This window comes from Cryptotermes secundus, unplaced genomic scaffold (genome assembly GCF_002891405.2).
Source record: "Cryptotermes secundus unplaced genomic scaffold, Csec_1.0 scaffold2772, whole genome shotgun sequence".
Taxonomy (NCBI): domain Eukaryota; kingdom Metazoa; phylum Arthropoda; class Insecta; order Blattodea; family Kalotermitidae; genus Cryptotermes; species Cryptotermes secundus.
In genome coordinates this window covers 43,605-69,049 of record NW_019745151.1, presented here as the reverse complement: position 1 = coordinate 69,049, position 25,445 = coordinate 43,605, and the positions used below count along the sequence as shown (strand labels likewise).

General features: G+C 38.0%; 1 protein-coding gene across 3 annotated transcripts in view; it reads right to left on the bottom strand.

Moving 5' to 3' along the window:
* Positions 1-2,451: 2,451 nt before the first annotated feature.
* Positions 2,452-25,445, bottom strand: part of LOC111875086 (probable cation-transporting ATPase 13A3) — a 49,633-nt gene continuing 26,639 nt past the window's right edge. For all 3 annotated transcript variants that reach the window (XM_023871141.2, XM_023871139.2, XM_023871142.2), the window contains 9 exons: positions 25,120-25,247; positions 23,464-23,581; positions 19,349-19,518; positions 18,168-18,392; positions 16,613-16,819; positions 15,804-16,027; positions 13,085-13,236; positions 10,780-10,964; positions 2,452-6,999 (listed from right to left, as the gene is read on the bottom strand). In XM_023871141.2, the coding sequence (XP_023726909.1) occupies positions 6,862-6,999; positions 10,780-10,964; positions 13,085-13,236; positions 15,804-16,027; positions 16,613-16,819; positions 18,168-18,392; positions 19,349-19,518; positions 23,464-23,581; positions 25,120-25,247 (1,547 nt within the window). In that variant the 3' untranslated portion in view covers positions 2,452-6,861. The remainder of the gene's footprint in view (positions 7,000-10,779; positions 10,965-13,084; positions 13,237-15,803; positions 16,028-16,612; positions 16,820-18,167; positions 18,393-19,348; positions 19,519-23,463; positions 23,582-25,119; positions 25,248-25,445) is intronic.

Below are 25,445 nucleotides of genomic sequence, written 5' to 3'. Positions count from 1 at the left end.
GAACATTACTCCACAGATGGCAAAGCGTGGGACCGTACCCACGACTGCTCTTGGGGTCACGCAGAAAGTTAATAACTCGAGACCAAGCCAAATTAGCGAGAGTTAAGAAAGTATGAAACAAAACTGCAGCGCCATCTGCTGAACAGATGTTGTTGTAATGTTCAACAGATCGCGCTACAGTTCTTTTCAAATTTGTTAACTCTCGCTCAGTTGGCTTCGTCTCAAGTGAATAACTTCAAGCCATCCATAAGGGCGGGTGGTTGGGACGTAGGTGGGCCGAATTTTTTTTTTTAATAAAAGGTGGATTTTAATAAAAGCTTGGGCAAGTGTTTTAATGAGTGGCCGCAAAAATCTTTACAACAAACATCATGCGTCGTGTTATTTTGAAGGTGAATTTTAATAAAAGCTTAGGCGAGTGTTTTAATGAGCGGCCGCAAAAATCTTTACAACAAACATCATGCGTCGTGTTGTTTTTACCAATATGTTTGCTTAAAGCGAGGTACGACAATAGGAGGGGGTGATAGATCACCGACAGTTTTGACACTAAAAAGTCGATCACAACCTGTTTGAAGTTGGACATGCCTGTTCTAAGGGAGGCTATGTCAGTGATGACGATGATAGCATGTGTGGAAAAGAGACTCCAAACACCATATAAACTATATGATGAAGTTCTTTCATTTATCTCAATTAAGAGGACTGTGTCAGAACAAATGTAATTTGACGATTTCTGGGGAAACAGACATGGCAACTGTTGCAGATCATGAAATTCATGATTCCATAGAGAACTGCGTCACTATGAAAAGCTTCCAAAGCACCGGTCCACTGCGAGATATTCATTACCAATATCATACTTGAACATAATTTAAACAGTTCTATATTTTGGAGTTGTGGCTGTGCTCTCTAAAGTATGATTTATAGTAACACACCACTCATTAGACCAGTCCCAGAATCTTGGACAGTCCACAATCAAGGAGAGTGATGCATTAAGCAAAAACATTCTCATATCTATAGTTTATGATATATTTGTATTGATAGGCCTATATTTTTTGATCACTTGTTGTAATTGTAATATACTTCTGCTGGTGTCCAGAAATGACAGAAATTAACTCATCACATCAGAAATTCTGGAAAAAAAAAAAAAGTTTGCTTAAACTGATTGGTATTGCTGTTTGAAGTTAATTAAACATATGGCACATAATAAAATGTTTACTGAGGGACTATGCTACAAGCCGGAAGGTCGCGGGTTCAAGTCCCGATGAGGTCATTGGATTTTTTTCAATTGACCTAATCCTTCCGGCCGCGCTAGGCCCTGGGGTTTACTCAGCCTCTAACAGAAATGAGTACCAGGAATTAATTAAATAATTTTCCTGGGGAGTGAAGCGCGGCTAGCGCGTAAGGCTGACAACCTTACCGCCATCTTTGAGCCGACTGTCTAGATAATGTGGGATCCCTTAACGTCTCACAACCCTATGGGCCTTCATGGCCTGTTACAGGGATAGCTTTACTTACTTACTTTACTATGAGGGACAGTAAGTAAATAGGCCATAAAGGAATATAAAACGTAAAACGTGATATCTGAACCTGAAAAAATAATTCTACGACTCATCATGCTTGTCCCCTCGCTTTACCAGTGTGTCAAAACCCTCAGAATAGAAGTCTCTTGACTATTGTCTCAGCCTCTTCCACACATCTGTTTCAAAATCTTCGTCATCAGTGAAAAATTTGCCACCCAAATGTGAACCGCTTTACATGACAGTCACTTCCCTCCATGAACAAGAAACATTTTTTACAGATGGCCATGTTGCCCACTAATAACATGGGAGTTATGCGGGGCTGCTCTGTAACATGTAACAATTATGAAATCAGAATTTTTATGAAACACTGATGAATAACACGTCTTCCTGCACGCTTACATGCTCTGCCTGTCCAGATGCTTCAGATTTTGTACCTGCTACTGCCCTCTCAGGCATATTGATATTTTTGTTCATGAACATCCCATACATAAAAATGGAGAATGTGAAATGAATGGAAATTTCTTGTCATCACATTTCATAACAGAGAATGTGGGTGAATGTATTAATTATTGCTGTCAAATATGGTATTTTTGAACTATTCATTTGTTTCAAACCAACTTTCACACTGGAAGAAATTATGTGGGAGTTAATGTACTGAATAAATTGAGTGACAAAAATTATATCTTGCCCTTTAGTACCATTATATATGAAAACAAAGCTAAGAAGTGAAACCGAAAACATGGGGTAAGTACTTCCGTGCCATGCGGAGGAAGTGAAACTGAAATAATATATGTACTTGTAATCATATGCTCTAATTTTTGACGTGCAAAGAATTGGAAAAGAAATAAGCAGTGATGCATCTCTAAGAAAGAAAGTGCACGCACACACCATCTCATGGGATGGAGACATGAGACTGGTACACAATAATAAACTGTTATAATGCTGCTTGTGATGGACAAGACCATCTGCCATTTATTAGGAATAATTACAGAGCACATTTCGAACAAAGTGGCTTTAAAATAAATAATAAGCATAATTCCGGTACAACATAAATATATAATATCTAAAACATTATTATTATCATACACTCAGCTAACATAATGTAAGATGTATTGGAAACGAAGAATTTCCCCATTCTCACTAAACCAGATCCAAACACTCTCGTTTCTGAAGCTTTGGACCATGACTAGATTGAAAGATATCACATCATCAGCATCACCTCGAACATCCATATCTGCTTATTTATTTGACTCTATTTCTATACAACTGCTATCTGCTAATTTACACACTTATATTTTGGGTTTATACTGGCTTCTACATTTCTGACCTCCACACAATTCTTTACAAAATAAATGTGGAATAAACAAATTGAGACCTATTACTTGTTCCTCCAAATAAATACAGAAATCATACATAATAAAATTTGTACAGAACAGTCCTTAAATTATGAAGATTCATAATAATCAAGGATAAGAACTGAAAGGTTATTTATTCTTCCTGCATGCTGGAATAAGAAATAAACTGTCACTCAAATCAAACTACCAAATAACAACACAATGACCATCAACAAAATATTCATAACTATAAGAAAATCTTATTAGAACTACTCATTTAAATGAAAGTACTCAGCTATGAAATACAAGCTAATAATAACATGTAGGCAGAATAATGGGCATGTAGGAGTTTTTAAAATCTATATTAATTCATCAGTCCAATTGTTAACCCCCTGGCCTGAACAACTGGTACTTTGGACAAAATCATCTGATTTATAAATACAGCATAAAATGATGACTTCACAAGGCCACATGCAAGGACTGGTCACTGCCTTAATGGCATGTCATTAAAGGAATATTAAATAACAATAAAATAAATAAGATGAAATAACTCAAGACATATTCATCAACAGGAATATGGCACAGAAGAAAACCAAGATCACGCATCATTAGTTATGACACCGAAAGGAAAGCGAGAAGAGATAATCACAAACAAATAAATGAGTTGGAATAAAGGCAATACTGAATCAAACTAAAATAAATATGATAAAATGTTAAGACACATACTACAATTGGAAAAGCAAGAAAGGGAAAAATCTGAAACAATGGAATGAGCAATGTACTTGAAATGAAGGGGAAATTAAAATCAAAAGGATAAAGGTTTCAAAGTGTCCATGGAATGGAATACTATCCATTATCTAACAGAATAATGAGTATAAAAAGAATCCTTCCTGGTCTATACAAGACTCAACTTACACAAATATTACTTAATGTAAAACACCCCCCAAAAGTAGTTTATGCTTTGTAAGACTTGAGGCTTTCACGGCGGTGACTATGAAGAAAGCTGCTTTCTTCATAGTTTATGCTTCTTAAGAAAGCATGTTTGCAATTTTACAAAAGTACAAATTGTTCTGACATGTAAACACTAGGGTAAATCCATACCCCAATGACAGAGTACATTACACATACATTTATTGAGCTGTTAAATGTTCAACTATTTCTCTCAATAGAGACAGATATATTTCAGACCTTTCTGTGCTAGTTTTGGTTTGATAAGAGGCTTTTCTCTCTGTTTATTTATATCAATACTAGGTCATCTACATATGAAAGACAACAAATGGTAGGAGAGTTTACATTGATTGCTATTAACAAAATATAAACATGATGAATGGTACTATCCTCTGGGCTACAATGCCATCAAATCTGACAGAAGTTTACTGACAGTTCAGAGGGACTTACTGTCTCTACTAAGGCTGAAGCGTAGTCCAGGGTTGCTGCTAGCTTCTAGTGGCTCTTTGCTTAGGTTACGCTTCAACCCTGAAGATGGAGACAGTGTGTTCCTCCAAAACATTGCTGAACTTCTAGGCTATACAGCATTACACTCCAGAACAGAGTAAGTACCCATTCATAATAACAGCCTTAAGGACTTCAAAACCAATACAAAGATGTTAACTGCTGTAGCGAGAATTTCTGGGTGACACATCCCACTCATAGCAAGAAACTGAAATGGAGAGTACATGAGCAAATAAAGCATGTCACATGATTATATACAGGAGGGCTGCTGGAGAGCACCATAAAGCATGGGCCATATGTAATGTATGTGGAACCTGTCTCTCCAAAAACACACAAATAATAAGTTGTGCATGTAGATCACATTCCACAGCACTGATGGGTTAAATTCTATGCTTGTAAATCATATGATGACAATAATATTCACATGGTTACTGAACATGTCTTCATGTGGATCTTGCCACAGTGAGAAGTCTGGAATATAAAGAAAAGGAAGTAAGAATAACATTTGTATTCAAGGCACATTTGTAATATTTATCATGGAAAAATTCCATCTCCCACAGTATATTAAATTTAATAAGGGTTGAGTCCATGTTTTATAAAGTAATGTTAATATTAAGTGTCAATATACGACTATCTCGGATGTTTATGGTGAACTTACTAAAATAATAAAAATTGTTCTTGTGCATCACTGAGCATCATGCCACACTGACATGTGGGAGAGTGCAAGCATAAGTCCAGACATTCTTAACCACAACATTAGGCAGAAATGAGTGGTCAACTATAATGTTAAATTCAGTCTTATATGATCAATACAAGTATAGTTACAAAGAAAATAAATATATTCCTCTACTATAAAATCTGGAACAACATATAGAGGAGAACTATGGATTATAAATAAAAATATACATAAGAAATTATTACGAAGAGAAATGGACTTTTAAGAGATGTGTAAAGAAAACTCTTCAGAATAAAGTCCAGAATGAGATAATTGGAGAAGAGGCTGAAGTAGGGAAAATGATAAAAGATTGGTTATGAGAAAAATAACTAGTATGTTATGGACGTTTTCATTGAATGCAGGTTCACCAGTTACAATACTAGGGAGTGAAATGAATCCAATACAGCACTGGAAATGGGGTAGACTGTGATACTGACTGTGTTATTCTGGCTCCCTGCTGTCAAATATTCTGATTGCAATAGAAAAATACAGAAACTTGGAGATTTCTTATGCAGCTCTCAACTAGCCCAGGCCTATAGAGAGTGCCTTCTGCAGATGTAGAGGACTCAACACTGCAGAATGCTTATAACAGGAAAATAGAAGATGTAGTCCCATTCACTCCAGTGAAGTGAATAAAGTGACTGGTTGTATACTGGACCACCAGGGTTCATAACCTGGTGTGGACATTTGGATTTTTCTTCTTCATCACTTTCACAGTAACTCTGGGAACAATTAAGCCTTCTGTCCAATGATACAGTACATTCTTCCCCAGCAGCCAGAGTTTGAAACTGACCGTCCTAATAATGAGGTCTAGAATGCTTAGTGCTTTACTTCTTTGGCCCTTATGCCATTTAAGCAGAAAGAAAAGAAATTTTACTGTTTAAGGATACCCAATTACTTTAACAGTTAGCATATACAAGGTTCTTGGTTGTGTTCAAATGTTGCTTTTACATTAAAAAATAACAATGACAAAAGATCTACCTGAAGACAAGCACATGGACAAAAGATATAACATTATATATCAGACATATTTAGACATGATGCAGAGTGTCCACCATAATTCTGGTTCAATGCTATACAGTCTCCATACTGACAGCATCGTTAAACAACCACATTCGAGATAATTGTGGTGTAACTTCATTATAAAATATTCAGATGCAGAACTGTGCACTATGTAGACCAGTGGTTCTCAACCTTTGTCAGACTGCAGCCCAGTAAATTCTTTTTTCTATAAGAAGAGGGCCTGGCATAATTAATGCCAGGGCCCAGTAGTTGAGAAACACTGATATAGACATTTGTGGACAAGCCCATTAAGTTTAACATCCTCTCTCACAAAATTATAATCACAAGTAATGATATTATAATCTCATTAAATAAATCACATAATCAGTTACATACAAAGGTAACATCACCACCATCATCATGTCTTTTACTTGTAGATTGCAATGCACAGGGCACTTGAAAACAGAATAAACCATATGAGCTTCAGACGCTTTGGCTGAATCCTATAGAATAAGTTGACACTGAAGTACGTAAATTAGAGAGCTTCCAAACTAAAATAATTTATTTAACTGTCTTTAGGTAAATATCTCCATTTCACATGGACAAATGGAAATTCCAAGGCAAATCTTTATAAAAAAAAAATATAGTGCCCAGGAACACTAAAAGTGATATAATATAACACTTCTTACAATGACACATTAAAGTACACATCATACCCCAAACTATACTTAACTGACATTATCATAAAAACTAAAAACAAAGCCAATGATGAAGAATCTGGGATAATTATGTGCATGTAAATGTGTGTATGTAAGAAACAACTGGTTAAACAAGACGGCAGCCTTCACAAACTAGCTTCCAAGAGCCAAGAACTGTTGGCTGACATATCTCTGTCAATCCTCTTGTATCTGTTCTTTGGGCCATCCTTTCTTCTCAAATACTGCAAAACTCCTTTCAACCATCTGGTATCTGCAATGCATGTCTACAAACATAAACCAAATCCTTGTAGTGAATGAAATTCTGATTAAAAATGCAAAACAGACACTTACATATGCACGTGCACACACACACACACACCAGGTTAGGATTATTCACAGCAGAAAATTAAAAACGATTAAGGCACAGCATCTTCTAATGGCATGATGTTCATACAAGTTTCACGGAAGTATATCAGATGGTTCAACAGGTATTTGGAGAAAAACACAGATGAGACCATGGACATAATACCATAAGCCCCTCTTTCATTATAAAAAAGGTGTTTTAAAACCCCATGGAAAAGAACTGCCAATGAAGAATACAATTTGCAAGACTTTTCTATATTTTCAGTAACACCTAAGCCAGTCATAGTGATGTACCATCTCAGACATGCATTATACTGATTACTCCAAAACCCAAACCACTGGCTCAAATTTTACTCAGAGCAAGGCAGTTTCTCTACATACAGTATGCGCCAAAGTATACAGTACTGAAACTCGCGCATCTCAAACGCGCATGTGCGTTTGTTGACAGGGCATAGCTCCAGCCACACGTGTTCCCAGTAGTGAAAAGGAAGTTGTGTTGTGCATTTGTTGGAAATGGGTCTCTCAACAGAGGAAAAAGTATTCATAGTTGAGTATTATTTCCACCCATATGGAAGTGGTCACCAGACAACTCGCTTCCTTGGTTTTGAGTGGCCAAATGTTGTTGTTCAGAAACTGCTACATAGTACACGTGTGACAATATGGTATGCCATCTCAGCACATGGTATATTAGGCCCCTATTTCATTGAGGATGAGGAAGGTAATGCTCTTACCGTCACCCAAGAACGCTACAGGGACATGGTGATCAGACCATTTCTTCAGGATTTGAGAAGGTTCTGTCATGCAAGGGGCCTTCACATGAATAGAAAGTGGTATCAACAGAATGTCTTTTCATTTCAGTACTGTATTTTTGGTGCATACTGTATTTTTGTGAAACCTGTGATGATACAAATCCTGTAATAGTCTTATTTGCCATTCACTGCAAGTCTGTATAAGCATCCAAGTTTCATGGTGCTTTGTTTCTCACCCTGAAGGAAGAGCATAGCTTAAGGTTGTTTAAGAACAGGAACCAAAGAGAATAAATGGACCTAAGAGTAAGGAAGTAACAGGAGAAACACAATACAAAGATTCATAAACTGTACTCTTTATCAGTTATTATTAGGGTGGTCGAATTAAGGAGGATGAGACAGAGCATACAGCACATATGGAAGAGATGAGAAATGCATACAGAATTTTGGATGGTTGAACCTCAAGGGACCATGTTTGTGGATCCCTTGTCACCACAGCATTACACACTCTCAAACTGCAACTCAGACGTGGAGGGTAGCTGTCAACATACTGCATAAGCAGTAGCACAGAGTCAAAAGGGGGTGGTCCTCCATGTTGGAAGTTGGTCTGGGGGCTAACAACACCTCCCCATAAAAGCAAAGCATGTTAACAAAACATTATACAGAGCCTTTGACTTGAGGGATTCCTCAGAATGACCTAAGCAATGAAAGATGAACATGAGATATGGAATGAAGAAGGTAAAGGGCCTCTGTAGGGCAGATTCATAAAAAAACAGCTGCAAGGGACTTTACAATGTGTAAATTACATTTAATGAGAACACAGGAGGTCATATGGGCCAAGGATGGCACTGAACCTGCAAACAAATTACACATTTTTCTATGAAAATGGGAATGTGAATCATGAATTATAGGTAACATTTTTCACACATAAAGGAATCTTATCAACAATTAACATTCTCACTCGCAGCAGCTCTGCCACTGGCCAACCTGTTCCCCAGACATTTCTGGCAACACACCAATAGTAATAGTTCATGGTATTTCATGGCATAAAAATTAGCAGCAAATGATCTACACGCATCCATGGATTCACAAAAGGTAATGACATGCCCCATTGAGTGAGAGGAAAATGTGTGTGTTCAAAGTGCATTCTGAAAAATTCTTTAAGACATATTACCACCCAACCTTGGCTCATTATCCAGTCCAGTCATTAAATCCATGAAATCAGTTGAAAATCAGTTCAGAATCTTTTGTCTTCTAGTCTGCTATTTAGAATCATAAAGATTAAAATAGAGAGAACAATAATTTTGCTGTAGTTTTAATGGGTGTGAAAGATTAAGAGATGAATACAGACTGAAGGTGTTCAAGAGTAGGGCGCTGAGGAGAATATCTGAACCAAAGACAGAGGAACTAACAAGAAGCTGAGGAGCTTCATAATTTGGAACACACAAATCAAGAAGGATGAGATGGGCAGGTCATGTAGAACATGCAGATAAGAGAAATTCATACAAAATTTGTCAAGCAAATGTCAAATAGAGCACTAGGAAGACCTAGATATACATGTATGGATAATGTTAATAATATTAAAATGTATGTTAATTATATAAGATGGGGGGGGGGGAAGTTGGACTGAATTCATCTGAGGACAGGAGCCAGCAGCAGGCTCTTATGAACAACGTAATGAATATCTGGATTTCACATAATTCTGAGAATTTCTTCAGTAGTTGAGAAAATTGTTAGTTTTTCAAGGACAACTAAGTTCCACATAGTCAGTCAGTTAAACAAAAAGGGGAAACACCAGTTGGAAGTCCTAAACATAGAGATGAGGAAAATACTAAAATGAATCTTGAAGGAATAGAATGAAGATGTGAAGTGAAACTGTCAATGTACAGGACATTCTGTCTCTCGTCAAGTCACCTGGGTGCAGATATATTCGACATTCATCCTAAATGGCTAGGTCAAAGTATGAACACATTTTTATGACATTCTGTATGCAATCACCATAATGGTGCATAACAGAATCAAAACTATGTCACATTCAGTGAACTGAGATAACTGGATTTTTCAATTGACCTAATCCTTCCAGCCACATTGTGGTCCTGGGGTTGACTCAGTTTCTAACAGAAATGGGTACCAGGAATCTTCCTGGGTGTAATGTGCAGCTGGCATGTAAGGCTCACAACCTGAACACCATCTATAAGCCAACTGTCTAGAAAATGTGGGAGCCCTGATGTCTCACAAACTTATAGGCTTCCACAGCCTGTTACAGGGATAACTTTACCTTTTTTTTACTGTACAGCAGTTCCTATGACTGACCCAACCGATTCCACGACACAAGGCCTTTCTCTAAATGACAAAGGTGGCAATTAAATTCCATTCATTTCTGCAATCCAATGATTCGTTACTTAGCTTACAAATGCTCACCACTGGGTCCTACTCTGAGGCAGATGAAACCAATGAATACCCTCATATCCTATTTCTCCAAAATCCATTTTAATATTATTTTCCATCTACATCTAAATATCAAGCAAGCTGATATAGTGGCAAAATTCTAGATTTGCATTCAGAATATATCTGATTCAAATCACAGCTGGAATGCCAGGTAGTCCAACTGAGGTTCTACATTGTTTTCCTTAGTCCCTCGGGGCAAATGTCAGGCTAGCACTTTGGTTAGGCCACAACCATTTCCTTCCAAAATCCTTTCCAAATTAATTATTCATTATTATCCTACCAATCATCACCATACAATCTTGAGATACTGGCAGCACTGTAAAATTAACTAAGAAAAAAACTGGATCTCCCAAGTAGTTTCTTCCCTTTCAGGTTTCCAGCAGAATTTTATATATATTTCTCATCTGCCCATATGTACTACATCTCCTGCCCATTTCATTCCCCTTGATTAATCATCTGCCTAAAGGTCTTGTTCCTATGTAAATCAAAGACAGTATTTTGTCTCACCTCTATGAATAATGCAGCCAAAAGATGAACACCTGGGAATGCAAGCAATGACAGTCTGAAAACAACATGCTGGTTCTTCTTTGATATGGGCATCACTTCAAACAACTTGGCCAATGGTTCCACAGGATATACCAGAAGCACTGTGCTGAATCCAGTGAACAGCACCAAAGTGAAGAGGAAAAGCACTGGTTTTGGAAAAGGAAAGAGCATAAGTAAATCATTTAACAAAAATTGAAAGAACTTACTTCTAATGTGGTACATACTAAGGATCAGAGTACCATTAACTGAATTTAATATTATTACCACTATACAAAGGTAAAAAGAAAAACTGTTCCTTGAATCAAAAACCACAGAATGAAAGAAGAGAGGCAGAATGGAGGATGAAGTCCTCATTAAGGTTGTAGACAGAGGACAAGTGGTCAGCTTTACACATTCACTGCCTGTGCATTCAGAGAAAGAGACTACTGATATCCAACAGATATACAACTCATAATTTTACACAGCTGCTATATTGGAGTTGTTCATGACAGGGTGTTAGGAAGCACAAGAACTGTGTAGTCTTTAATTGGATGTTGTCCATGCAAAATTAGTAATGCCAATTATACTGCACCTGTATATTATAATTAAGCAAAGAGATGGATGGATGGATGGACAGACAGAACACTCAAATCAACAACAGGGTTCTACAAGAGGAACTCTGTTCACTTGGAATCCAAAAAAAATGTATGCAGTTTTAACACTTCAATTCTCCAAGAATTCCAGTTACTCAGAATAAAGCTATTCCAGAATTCTCCATACAATCACACATCTATTCTTTCCCTTCCTACATGCTAGAGTGATGCTGCAAAAAGAACACCCAACCTGAAAGATCGGTATAGCAATAACAGTCTTGATTTACGTTTGGGAGATGACTGGTTCAAATCTCAACCAGGATATTGGATATCCTCATTTAGGGCCTTCATAGTTTTCATTAGTTACACCAGGCAAATACCAGGACCGTACCTCAATAAGGTTATATCTGCTTCCTTCAAAACCCTTTCTAATTTATCATTCACATATCATTCTACGATTTGACACCATATAGTCTAATTACTGACAGCGTCATATAAGAGCCCACATGGAAAAAAAGAAAGAAAACAAAAGAAAGATAACAAAAAGAGAGAGAAAGAGAGAGAGAGAAAGAAAGAACACATACAATGTTAGAAGAACAGAGTAGTATTAATGACTGGACTTCCTTTATCGATTATTTCTGGAGCTCGGTGCACGCTATGAGGTACAGTACCATGCAATGCCACCTATGGAAGAACTGTAAGAACTTTTGAAATCATATAAATGTACATTTCCTTTCATTCCTAGAGCAGGATGAGAAAACATCCCTTGGTACTGAAGCTGTAGATGTTCAACTGTACCAGCCCTGGATGACATACTAGAGAAATGGAATGTTTGGTGGAATGAGAACTGGTAGGGGAAACCAAAGTACTATCTGAGAAAACTTACCCCAATGTCATTTTGTCCAGCCCACATCCCACACAAACTGAGCTGGGATTGAACCAGGACTGCTGTGGTGATAAATTTACTATGCTACCCACCATGCAAAACCATGAAAAGTGTAGAACACTCCAGTAACAAGGGACGGGCTAACAGTAAAATATGTACCAGGTAAAATGATAAATTGCAAGATTCTGATGAATATGTCTTCATGTCATGTAGCACAGAATGAGATACAGTATGATAAACATAAAACAGATATGAGAGGAGGTGATCCAACCAATTTTGAAGCAGAAATATTATCCCAGCATTATCCAGGGAGGCTGACAAAAAATATGAAAACCTCAGTCATGATTTAAACAAGGTTCTCTCCAAATACAATTCACACACACACAACTGCATTTCAACCAGCTCAGTGACATGCTTTATATACATATCCTTGTATAATTAGGTATGATAATACTGGTAATGACAGTTTACTATCTTATTTTTTTCTTCCTTCAGCACCAACAAAAATTATGCCAAGGACCCTTTTAAAAAGTTTTGAAACATGCCCAATCAACAAAGCTGAAGATGATCCAACTCCAGAAATGTCATTAGTAACAAATGTACTTTCTACAGTACACAATGTCTAATACAATAAAGCCCTAAAAAATCAACCACTATCAGAAATATTCAGAGAATATTCTTATAATTTATGAATAAATTCCTAAAATGTCATTTTATATAACACATGAATCCCAGATGATAGGCTATATCCAACATTAAGTCTCCTGTAATATCTACCACTGTCACAAATATTCAAATAATCACTCACAGTTTGTGTAAAAAGGTTTGCGATGCGGCTTTCCTTTCGAGTAGACAGCAGCCAGAATCAGGTACTGGAATGAACTTACAGAGAAAAGTGTTGTGTTCTCCCAGCATGCCACTATCTCTCCTTTTGCATCTTCTTGCTTGATGGGCTCAAACCTGAAGAAATATGAGGCCTAATTAAAATTCAGTCCATTCAGAAGTATTTGGTTAGTCACACTGAGCATTCTTGTTATCAATTACAGAACCAAATTTACAAACTGATCCCATTATATACACATGGGCTGTTCAGCTCCACATGTACTGCAAGCCAGTGTGCATGTTTATAATAGCAAAAATCATTACTTATCATTTTAATATGCACTGAATTATGCCCAATTTTTTCTACATTAACCAACTTATAAAATACTATGTGATGCCACTATTTACCATCCTTTTCACAGCTCACATTCATTACAATATACACTCAACTCTCGATTATCCGGGATAATGGTGGGGATGGAAATCACGATTAATCGAAAACCCGGTTAACACAAATTTTATTAACAGTAGTACTGTCATACTGTACCTTCATAATACTATAGGCCTACCTGTATTTAAATTTATTCAACCTCATTTTTATGTCATCTCATGGCCTATTTAATACTTTTTTACATTACACTGAAGTATGAATTAGTTATTTCAATCACAGTGTTCAACAACATCCAACACTTTTTACGAATATTCACACTTAACACTTAAAAAAAAAATTAATATTGTCGTTTGCTTTTTCGCAGCATTTTCGGTTTTACGGATATCCGTATGAAGCCTACGTAATATTAGCTTGTCAGTTAATAAACTGTTCTCTTCACTCTCAAGATAGTCTAGTAAGGATTCCAAATGATTAAGAGCAGCACCATGTGATATTTTCTTACTAGCAGCACTGTCCACCTCTTCCTCATTCTCACTTTCTTCCCACTCTTCTGGCTGCACCCCCACTGAACTTACGATTTCGTCACTGCTTAACATTTCAAAGCCCAGCTCACACAAGTCACAGTCAAACCACTCTCTTATATTTTCCTCATTGACTTCTTCACCACCATGAACTTGGTTAGCCAATTTTGTCAATTCTATGGCTATCTCATTTTCACTGAATCCAGTGAATCAATGGATTTTGCTAATGCACTTGAAGATCGATACAAAGAGACTAACTGGGGCAGTGTATCTGTCCTTGAAACTTTCCACAAATCCTTGCATTCTTTCACACCTACCCTAGAACTCTGTGTTAGCATAACGGGACCAAAAAATGCAGAGCTCGGTTCACACTAGTGTGAAAATAGTGTTACAGCTCACCATGTGAAACAAAAGTGAATGAATATTAAGCAACATATAAGCCTCAAAAAAGCCCTGGTAGCCCCGGTTAAGCCGCAAACTAGTTTATCTGCCCCTAGATAATCGAGAGTTGAGTATAGTATTCTTTGGTATCTGATATGTAATGTTTAAAAATCCATACCCTACAAGCTTAGAACTTTCATTTTTAATATAGATTGTGTTAACACAACAGAATTCACTCCTTGAAGAGTGAATTTTTACATCTTACATTTACATTTTAGTAAATAAAATAGCCCCAAAAGTCCCACAGAGCCATAAATAAAACATATAATTAAATACTTTGAAATATACATGGAACTCTGCCTACTTAAAACTTATGAAGAAAATACAAGGAGGACATATATAAAGTCTAGGATATGTATCACATGTACACATTTCCATAAGCACTAAAATATATTGTAGCATGTAGACCCATTGCTAGGAAACAACCATGGAATAAGCAAATATACAACAGCCACTGCTAAGTAATGGCTCTGCAAACAAGCCTGTTTCTACAGAAACACTTAGATACAACAATAATGGGAACCCAAACAGACACAAATGCAACAATGGCACAGCAACAGAGGAACAATGTTTTCTGTGTCGTCCATGCTGAGATGTTATAAGCAGGACAAGTTAGTGGAGTAGAACTGGTCAGTTGAGTAAACTGAAGAGTAGTTGGTTGGTCAGTTAGTTGAGGGTCACCACAGCTGATGCCAGGGAGAGTTCAGGAACCCAGAGGAAGAGGAGCACCCACCATTGTAAGCCACTGGTAGAAGAATAGTGAAGACACAGCCGGCTGAGAAGACTTAAGTGCGTGCTGTAGTGAATTGCAGAGTGAGTGAATTAGCAATAGCGCTATAGTTACTTGTCATAACAAGGTGTGTCTTAAAGTGTTCAATACATCTGATTAACAATCCAAACCCCATCTATAGTCACACTTGACATGACAATATGCATGTCATGAAATGAAACAGACCATATGGAAACACACAGATTAAATTAATCATAAATGTAAATGAATGAGACCCCGTTACTACTTGTAAATTGAAACTTTCGTGGAATGTAAGTTACACTCAAAGATTTAATTACTGTATGGTTATGCTTACTTTAATATCAAAGGCAAGGCTTCCCTCTAGGTTGACCAATTCTTGGGTTTTTGAAAACAGCTTTCAAATATATGAATTTAGATCACAGAATGCTAAGTTGACTGTGAATGATGAATTGGAACAGATGTCAAAGAAAAATCAAAGGCCGTTTTATGGTACAATCCCAGAATTTCACTGAAGACTGAGGAAAACCCCACTCTATAAAAAAGAACGTTTTATTCGAGTCAAAATACAAGCAGAAATACATAAACATATCTAGTTCCTTACCAGGGCTGCTTCATTAGGAGATACAAAGCTGCTATTTGAACCACTACTGTCACCAAAACTTGCATGATTAGTGGTATAATGTTGTTAGCAGACATTAAACTCCCCATTGGTCGTTCAGAAACCAGTCTTGATGCAGGACCAGTTCGCCCCATCACCACAGCTATGCTTGTTGTGATCACCAGGTCTATGTACAGGAACTGAGTGTTTCCAAGAATGCTTGCACACTTGAAAGGAAAACGGACATTGCTTTAATAGATACCAAACAATATCGGATGAAATTGATATAAGAACAACATACATCACTTTGACTTTGACATGTGATGACATTAATGATAATCTACTTCCTGGTCCTTCCCTCTAAACTACACATCCAGCTCATCATAATCTTGATTTTATTGCTCTAAAAGCACAAGATTAGCCCCATAAATCATTAAGTTTTGAACTGGGAATTATTAAAAAAAAATGTGACAAGTCAGTATGGTGATTGGCTATAAGTTGGAAAGCTTAGGTTTGATTCCCAGCAGGTGATAGAGAGCTTCCTCTATACCACAGCATCCAGACTGGCTCTGAGGCCCACCCAGCCTCCTATCCAATGGGCACTGGGGGCTCTTTCAGTGGGGGTAAAGTGACTGGGGAGCAAAGCTGACAGCTCACCTCCATCTAGTGACAAGGTCATGAATGGTGGAACTATACCTCCACTCTCCCATACATCTTCATAACATAGTATATAATGAAGCACATGGATTTTACCATAGATTATCCAGTAGAACTGTGTGAAATGGGTTATCAGGATGCATGTGCTCACTTACTCTGTAGAGAATGAGTACTGTAACAAACTGTATCAGACTGTATAGAGCCATGTACTTGAAGACTCCAAAGCTTGTCACCAGAGCACATCTTCCTTCCTGTATGAGCTTCAGAACACAAGTTATGTTGGCAACTCTGGAAGTGAATGGAGCTGCAACTGAAGCCTCAGCTTCGGACAGTGAGATTCCAATGTGAGCAGCCTTCAGAGCCTGCAAACAGAAGCACAGGTTTTATTACCTTATTTCAAAAAGTGAATCCACCGTTCAATAAGCATAAATCTATGTTTAAAAATAAAAGTGTGGGTCTGTTTGTCTGTACATTTCCACAATGTTACACCTATTTCAACCAACTCTGGCAAGATGGCAGAGAACCTCCTTGCAGAGGTCTTAGACTCTTCAAACCTTCAATTTTTTTAGTTTAGGTGTCTGAAATAAAAATTTTGGAACGCCCCAAAAAAACATTTTCTTGCTCACTGCTCAAGAACAATTCATCCTAGAATACTGAGATTTGTTTGTACTCAACACAGCTTAAAGTAACAAATAAATACCTTGCTTATATACCTCTCCATTATATTTTTAAGATACTTAATCTCTAGTTTTCTGAACATAAATAGTATTTTTTCCCCATTTAAACCAAAATTACTAAGATCAGCAATATAACTTTTCAATGTATTACAATCAATAATCACATGTCTCGATTACACCTGGGCAGGTCAGGTAGTAAACACTAAAAAATGAACTGCAATACTGACTTTTCAGTGACATTGCTAGTCACTTGTAGTTATGATCTGTAAGGGTTCAATAAATCCAATTACCAACCCAATGAATATGGAGTAGGTCTGCAAGTGCAGCTTGGTCATGCAGCAGAGGAGGATACAATAATATCCTTATGTTAAGTATTCATATTGTAAAGTTTATCATTTTGCTGTAAGTCTTTTTTAATGAGTATATAAATCTGGCTCAACAAAGTTGATGAATTTCAGCCAAAAAAATTATACTTTTAAGAAACAAGGCATTCATTCCTCAATTATACGACTTTTGTTTTACTGAGGTTCCTAAATAAACAGAGGTAACACATATTTTCTTCCAGTCTGGTGCAATTAGAATTTAGAAGTATCATTTCAAATTCTGTTTGAGTACCAACTAGGTTTCAAAAGCCCTGTGCTTAGAAAGTTAAAAGAATTGTGATATAAATACTACACTGTTGTCCTTTCATGGCAGAAATAAAATTCCAGGCTATTCCCTAGTTTACCTTAGTCTCTTCAGGAAAATGCCTGAAGAGTGTTTACAGACAATGATTATTTCCTTCTCTATTCATCATCTGACACTACGTAACCTGTGCAGGTGGTAAAACATTGTTATATAAACTAATAAACAAGAATGAAAGTTGAAGGAGAGACTGGGGGGGGGGGGTGACAAGAAGGAAGAAATAGTTTTGCTGTTAAAATTTTATGTCAGTGGTCTTAATCTTCTTAGCATTTACTCGGCTCACTTATCTCATAACTTATATAACTGAACACATGGCTTTAAAGCGAAAGGGCTGTAACAGTGTACTCACCCCACAATCATTAGCTCCATCTCCACACATAGCAACTACATAATCTAGACTTTGCAGCACCTCAACTAACTGTGTCTTTTGGTCTGGAGCCATACGAGCAAAAATAGTGCCTCTGGTGGCGATCTGAGGTAACAGTTCAGGGTGATAATTCTTTAAGGCTGTCCATGACTTTCCATCAACAGCTATATGCCAATTGGTATTTGGCATTATTGGCAACATTGGATCCTGGAAATATGACACAAGATAACACTGAAAGGAAACGGGATACTGATATAGCAAAATTATTGGTAGAATGATGTAAGGTTTAAAGCATATCTGAATGTCTGCATAATCTGAAAATTTGTTCAAGTGACACAGAATGAAAATAAGAATGCCATCTTCTGGGACGTTTTGGAGGATCATTCCTCTGAAACGTCAGCTCACACAAGATCTACGTGGTGCCACATCCCAGAAGATGGCATACTTCACGGTCACCACCATGATAACCTCAAATCTTATGGGATGAAAATAGGTTCAAGAAATTTTCATGCTACTAATTAACCATCGTATGGTCTCATCTATATACATCCTTTGTGAGGACTGCATAAAATGTGTGCCTAACAGGGAAGTTACACTTCTTCTTCAAAATCCAATTCAGTGCATTATCACAGCAAAAACTGCTACAGGACAACTTTTATTTGGAACACTTTCTGATGTGGTCTACACTTCATGAAATGCATAGAAAATAATTCTGAAAACAGGCAACCTTTGTGATACTTTCGTACAATGTAAAATAACTTGGCGGGTATGTGAATTTCATATTTAGCTTCAGGCATGATGGTGTTAATATACGAACTACTGAAACAAGCTGTGTAAAATTCTGTATGAAGAATTTTTTTGTGATAAACATTACATACACAACGAAAGGGAAAATATTACACGTATCTTATACACTAACTGCATTTAGAATCTGTGACAGTGAAAATTATGCAAATAAATTAATCATTTAATCGTACGATTATTAATCTCAAGACACCATTTTAAGGTTGAGTTTGTAATTTCAAAGAGACTGTTCTATGGGTAGGATGCCGCATGCCTCTGGATCATACTTCCTCCTTCCTATTTACATTACTGATATGGTGCTTATGCAAAAAGGTGGCTCTAGTAATGTGATATTATATATTTATGAAACTTGAACTCACAGAATCAGAACTAAAACTTCCATGAGATAAACCTTGAGGAACACCGACTACTTCCCAGTGAATATCTGTTAGGTGTGAATCAACTTTAACTGTTACTTGGATGACTTGTTCATAAGGCAGGATCATGCCACAATCACGGGCAACACTCACTGCAGTAAGGATGTTGTCTCCTGCAACAAAAGACAGTCTGTACAGAAATGACACATAAAACATCATCTATATGCCTGTTGATGTAACAAACTAATTATACTGAGGTAGAATTCAATGGCGAGACATGATTCACACCAAGAATCAACCACCACTATACACTACTCCAAGCCAGTTCACTCTACCTCCCACCTTCAAAACCTATTTCCCTAAGGTCCACTAACAGTGCCCTCAGATGTCAGAAGTCATCACTGAGACCTTGTATGTCTTGCAGTAAAAATTAATGTTTTACTGATGGGAAATGACATGCCTGCATGAAAACAGAGTTACATATGGATGTGTTTTTTATATGCCTATGTTTCAATAATCCTTCCAACCTTTGGGTCACAGGTACACCCAGGAATTGCAATGAACCGTTTGGTTCAATTTCCAAACTTGTTTGTATGTATGTTGATTAGATGTTGTACAAACTCTTGTCAAATCCTCCATTCCATGCAACCAAATGACAAAAAAGAAATCATCCAGATACCTGTACCAGCAAGTTGGTTTCTTGGAGACCATGCTCAGTGCTCATTCACAATATTCCACAAGATAACCAGTTACTACTAGTGAAAGTGGTGACACCATACCTATGCCCTCCTATTGGTTGCAGAACTTTCCACTGAAGAGAAAGTATGTGAACATATAGCTAATATCTTGTATTTAAGTTGTTGTTCTAATAACTGTAAGGTCTCATCACGTGACACTCTGGTGAAGAAGGACACTATACTGAAATTGACCAAAATGTCTACATCCATAGCGGTGCTAATTCTGAGCTCTGTATGAAATCAGCCAAGATTCTAATGTGATATTCAGCGACCATCAGTACCAGCAGCCCTGCCAGGTACTTTGCCAAACCAGTTGCATACCAATTGTGACTACAATGGATCAAAGTGGCACAATTTATTTGCGTACCTATGGTCATCCATTAAGCCTTGGCAGCATCATACTACTCAAAATCAGAATTTTGGCCACTTCTTCTGCAATTCCTCACTTCTTAATCAGCCTAGTCATCTTAATTTTGCCCATGTCTACCATTTTTCTTAATCACATGAGGATGAAAGAGTAAGAGTGAGCACAAAGAACTATCAAGAGTTCAGAACTCATATCATTAAAAAAAAAAACTTTAATCAAGGCAGTAGTATGCATTACGTGTCATAAAACAACAATACGTAAGAAACATTGGGCTCACCATGTGATACAACAAAGTGAAAGCCAGGCTACAGAACAGGAAGAAACTTCCAAGTTTCTAGCAAATAAAATAAATAAATAGTATTCTTTTGCACCAATCTGTAACTAACTAACTCCACCAAGCTGAGCCTTTCTTGAGAAGCTGCCAGTGTTTGAGTTACTCAAGAATTTCTCAACATTTTATGGAACTCAAGATGTTCAATACTGTGTTCATAACAGCCCTTCACCAACACACCAATCTGTATGATGATAATATAAAGAGTAAGGTAACGGTAAAGTTGTCCCTGTACTTAACCAATTAAGCACTAAGCCATGAAGACATATAGGGGAGTGGATGTTTTCTTGACCTTGGCACTAGTTGGAGGTGAGTGGTCAGCTTCGTGGCCTGGCCACTTTACCCCCAGGGAAAGAGCCCCCGGTACCCATTGGATAGGAGGTTGGGTCAACCCCAGAGCCGGTCTGGAAGACATGGAGAAGTGAAAATTCTTGAACCCACCAGGACTCAAACTCTGACCCTTCAGTCGTCCTGCCTGCAGCCAGTCACTATACCGACTGCGCTATCCCGGCTCCTGATAAAATATCAGTAACATTTTAAAATTCCATTACTGGTATACTAGGTGGTTCAAATATGACCAGGACTGAAATTTTTGTAAACAAGCCGCACTGCTCAGCAGCTGTGCGACCTTGAGAGAGTGAAGCCACAACCTCCACCCTCCCTTCTGTTAGGGTTAGAACCTGTTCAGTCCTGTCTGGAAGTTGCTAGAGTGATGAGTGAACAGAAGGTACCGCGGAGCATGGAACAATGCATTGTGATCAAATTCCTCGTTGAGGAAAACGTCCCGCCCGATGAAATTCACCACAGACTCCAACAACAGTATGGGGAAGAGTGTCCCTCATGGACCCGTGTGTTTGAGTGGTGTAAGTGCTTCAGAGAGGGCAGAGAGTGCGTGGAGAATGAGCCGCATGATCGTCGGCCGCGAACATCCATCACCAAGCCAAACATTGATCGTGCAGACGCACTTATTCGTGAGAATAGGCGCAACACTATCAAGGAACTTGGAGCAATGCTGTCCATCAGTGTTGGTAGTGTAGAAGACATCATGAAATACCACCTGCACTATCGCAAGGTGAATGCACAGTGGGTACCACGCACTTTGACGGACGTGAACAAAATGGTGCGCATGCAAGTTGCCAGTCGTCTCCTACAGCAGTTTGAAGATGAAGGTGATGCATTTTTGAAGCCTATAGTGACCACCGATGAAACGTGGGTGCACTATTTCATTCCTGAGTCCCAGCAATCATCACGCAAGTGGCGGCATACGAGTTCTCCCAAACCCAAGAGAGCGCGGAGGAGCCGCTCGCATGGAAAAGTGATGGCAACGTTCTTCTGGGACTGGCAGGGGGTTATCCATGTAGACTTTCTGACAGATGCCAGAACAGTCAATGCAGCTTATTACTCAGACCTCCTGGTAACAGACGTGAAGGAAAAGATCCGATCCAAGCGGAAGAGAGGTGGAAAGCGGGTAGCCTTCCTTCAAGACAATGCATGCCCCATACAGCCAAAACAAGAATGGAAACTCTCCGGAAATTGAAATGGAACCTTCTGACACATCCGCCGTACAGTCCCGATTTGGCACCAAGTGATTTCTACCTGTTTGGAAGGCTTAAATCAGACTTGCAAGGCATGCAGTTTGTGGACGACGACGCCGTCATCCAGAATGTTCGGGAATGGATACACCACCAACCACAAAACTTTTTTGAAAAGGGCACCAGGATGCTTCCAGAACGTTGGAAAAAATGTGTTGACTGCAGAGGGGAGTACGTTGAAGACTGACATGTGCAAGTAAGTGTTTGACAATTTTGGTTTAAAAAAAGAAATCAGTCCCGGTCATATTTGAACCACCTTGTACTTAATTCATGTTTACATGGTCACTTCACATAGTATGAGGAGAAAACTATAACTTACCCCATCCTTGTATTAATGTAAAAATAACCTGCAGAACTGGGAAATCACACAAAGACTCGCCACACAATATGCTCAATGAGCCACATGCCACAGTCCCCTTACTCGTAATTCCAAGTACTTAACTGAAATACTTTATTCTGAAAACCTAAGAGTTTATATAAAATAGTTTTAAAATTAATTTTGTTATGTATCTTGCTTTTGAAACTACATGGAATGAGAAATGTTTCTGAACTGAAAGACAAACAAGAGGAACATTTTTAATTTCATCATAAAACCATGCCTTTTTGTTACAGCTGTTCTCGGGTACTTACATTTTTAAACCTTTATTATTTACTACATGCAATAATTATATTACACATTTGCTGCTGATTTCAGTTTCACGATATGCTTGTATATTTCATTCTATCTATATTTACTACTGTACCAGGCCGCACCATAGCTCAAGCGGTTAGTCGCTGGCTTTCCACCATGGCGGCCTGCGTTCGATCCCAAGTCTGGTCAAGTGGGATTTGTGGTGGCCAAAGTGGCGCTGGGGCAGGTTTTCTCTGAGTATTTCAGTTTCCCCTGCCAATCTTCATTTCACCAATTGCTCCACAATCACCCTCACCTATCATCTGGGGCTGGTACAACAGGCCAGAAGTGGCCACGGTACAAGGGACTTAGTCCCAACCCACTAGCAATAAAAAAAAATACTACTGTACCAATGTCCAGCTGTAAAACGATTTCTTTGCTATTCTTTAGCCTATCTGAATTCATAAACAAAGACTCTAACCTGTTACCATAACACAACGGATCTGGGCCACCTGTAACTGTGTGATAACAGGTGTGGTTTCTGGCTTCAAAGTGTTCTGCATTATCAGAAGGCCAAGGAACTCCAAGTCTTTCTCCAACTGAAACATTGTCAATAACAGCTGTTACATGTTGTGTGCAAGCATGTCAGTACGTGCGTATCATTTTACACTTTTCATGCCCACTCTGGTTACCAGTTTTATGAAAACAATGATCGACAGGATGACCATGGACTCATATTTCCTTCTTTGGTTGACAAGACCATTAGAGTGGCAATCTGCTGACACTGTCAGGCACTGCAGCATTCTCCTCTGTAGTGAAGCAACAGACAGCAGACCCTGCCCTCATATTTATACTACACACCAAAGCAGCTCAGTAATATATGGTCTCGAGTACCAAGGTACTCGGACCTGAGAAAGACTGCGCTAGCAAGGGCCAGCAGCATATACAAACCACAGACCTGTCCTCTCATCAGAGAGGGCGCCCACAAAAAACAAGACCGTAACCGTCAAACAGTAATAAAGATCTGGTCGCAAGCCTCAGATGGGTTCTTTATACCAAGACAGACATGCCGACTGACCACTGGTCATAAAATGAGACTCAGAAACAGACTCAGCTTAGTGAATAAATGGCAAATGGTCTAATTCCAGGCAAGGGAAGGGATCCTTCCATCTACCACCTTGCCCAAACTGGCTCAAGGCCCCCTACAGCCTTATATATAATGGGTACCGGGAAGTCTTCCTCCAGGGGCAAATTCCCTTGAAATTTGAGACCAAAAAATTTTATGATAAATTATCAAGCCATTTCATTTTTCATTTAAATCAAACATGTTTAATTACAACTTTACATGAACACAAATATATGTTTCTGCATGTGTCTCACTAAATATTCATCAGACAGAAAAATTTTCCAAACAAAAGCACAGAGAAACATGAAACACAGTCTATGACTCATATATTTTCTCCACAGGTCTTTCAGGTGTCAAGATAACTGAACAGAAGCAATGTTATAAGTACATTTTGAAACTTTCATATTCAGCAATCAGCCACGGCCCCCAGAACACCATCATAGTTAAAAAAAGAAAACAATAGGTCTCTATTGCCTTTTAGACTGCATTAAGTTCAACATATCGTCGTCATTGTCGTTGTTGCTTCATGGATTAGGCAAATCACCTGTTCCAGACTCTATATTGTGGTGTTTCCTTCCACCTTCTTTCTGGTCCTCCAATGTCTAGTCTACCAGAAAAATGATGTGTCTGGATTTAAAGTGGAATGTCTCTTCCATCCTTTACAAATGTACTTCTTGTTTGTCTCTATATTCTGTAACTTTTACATGTAAAGGGAAGACATCAAACTCATTCTGTAAATTCTGTGTTCAATTTCAATTTGTTTCTGTTATTTTAATGTCATGCTCTATGAAAATATGACTTTGAACCAAATATTATACAATTTATATACATTTAATTTTTATATGCAACCACCTGTGCATGAGGTGTGAAGAATTTAACTCAATGTATCCCTGAACAATTAAAATTTTCTAACCATGCTTGTTTTACTGATCTATTAATCATAAAGGGGTGGGAAACAATGCAACATGCTACCCTGTTCATCCATTCACTTGCCCTCTACCATTAAGCTACCTCATCTCGGTTGATTCTTTGTGCTTGTTTCCAGCTGAACTTGGGAGCCAGAGTCTTGTAGGCAAGGGCAATGACTCGATAACCAGTTAGTGTGTATTCCATTAGAAGAGAATCGAAGTTACCAGGTACTGGAAGAGTAAACATTTCTGTATTAATGACCTGTACAAGCATGTTCCCATAACAATGTAAACATATTTCAAAACAGAGAAGCAGGAGAAGCAACACGTACTCACATCATTGAGCAGGTCTGCACAAATTTGGGGTGCATTTTGCCATGGTGCCTACAGTGTTCATGATAACACTTAAAATTTTCTTCCTGCTATATT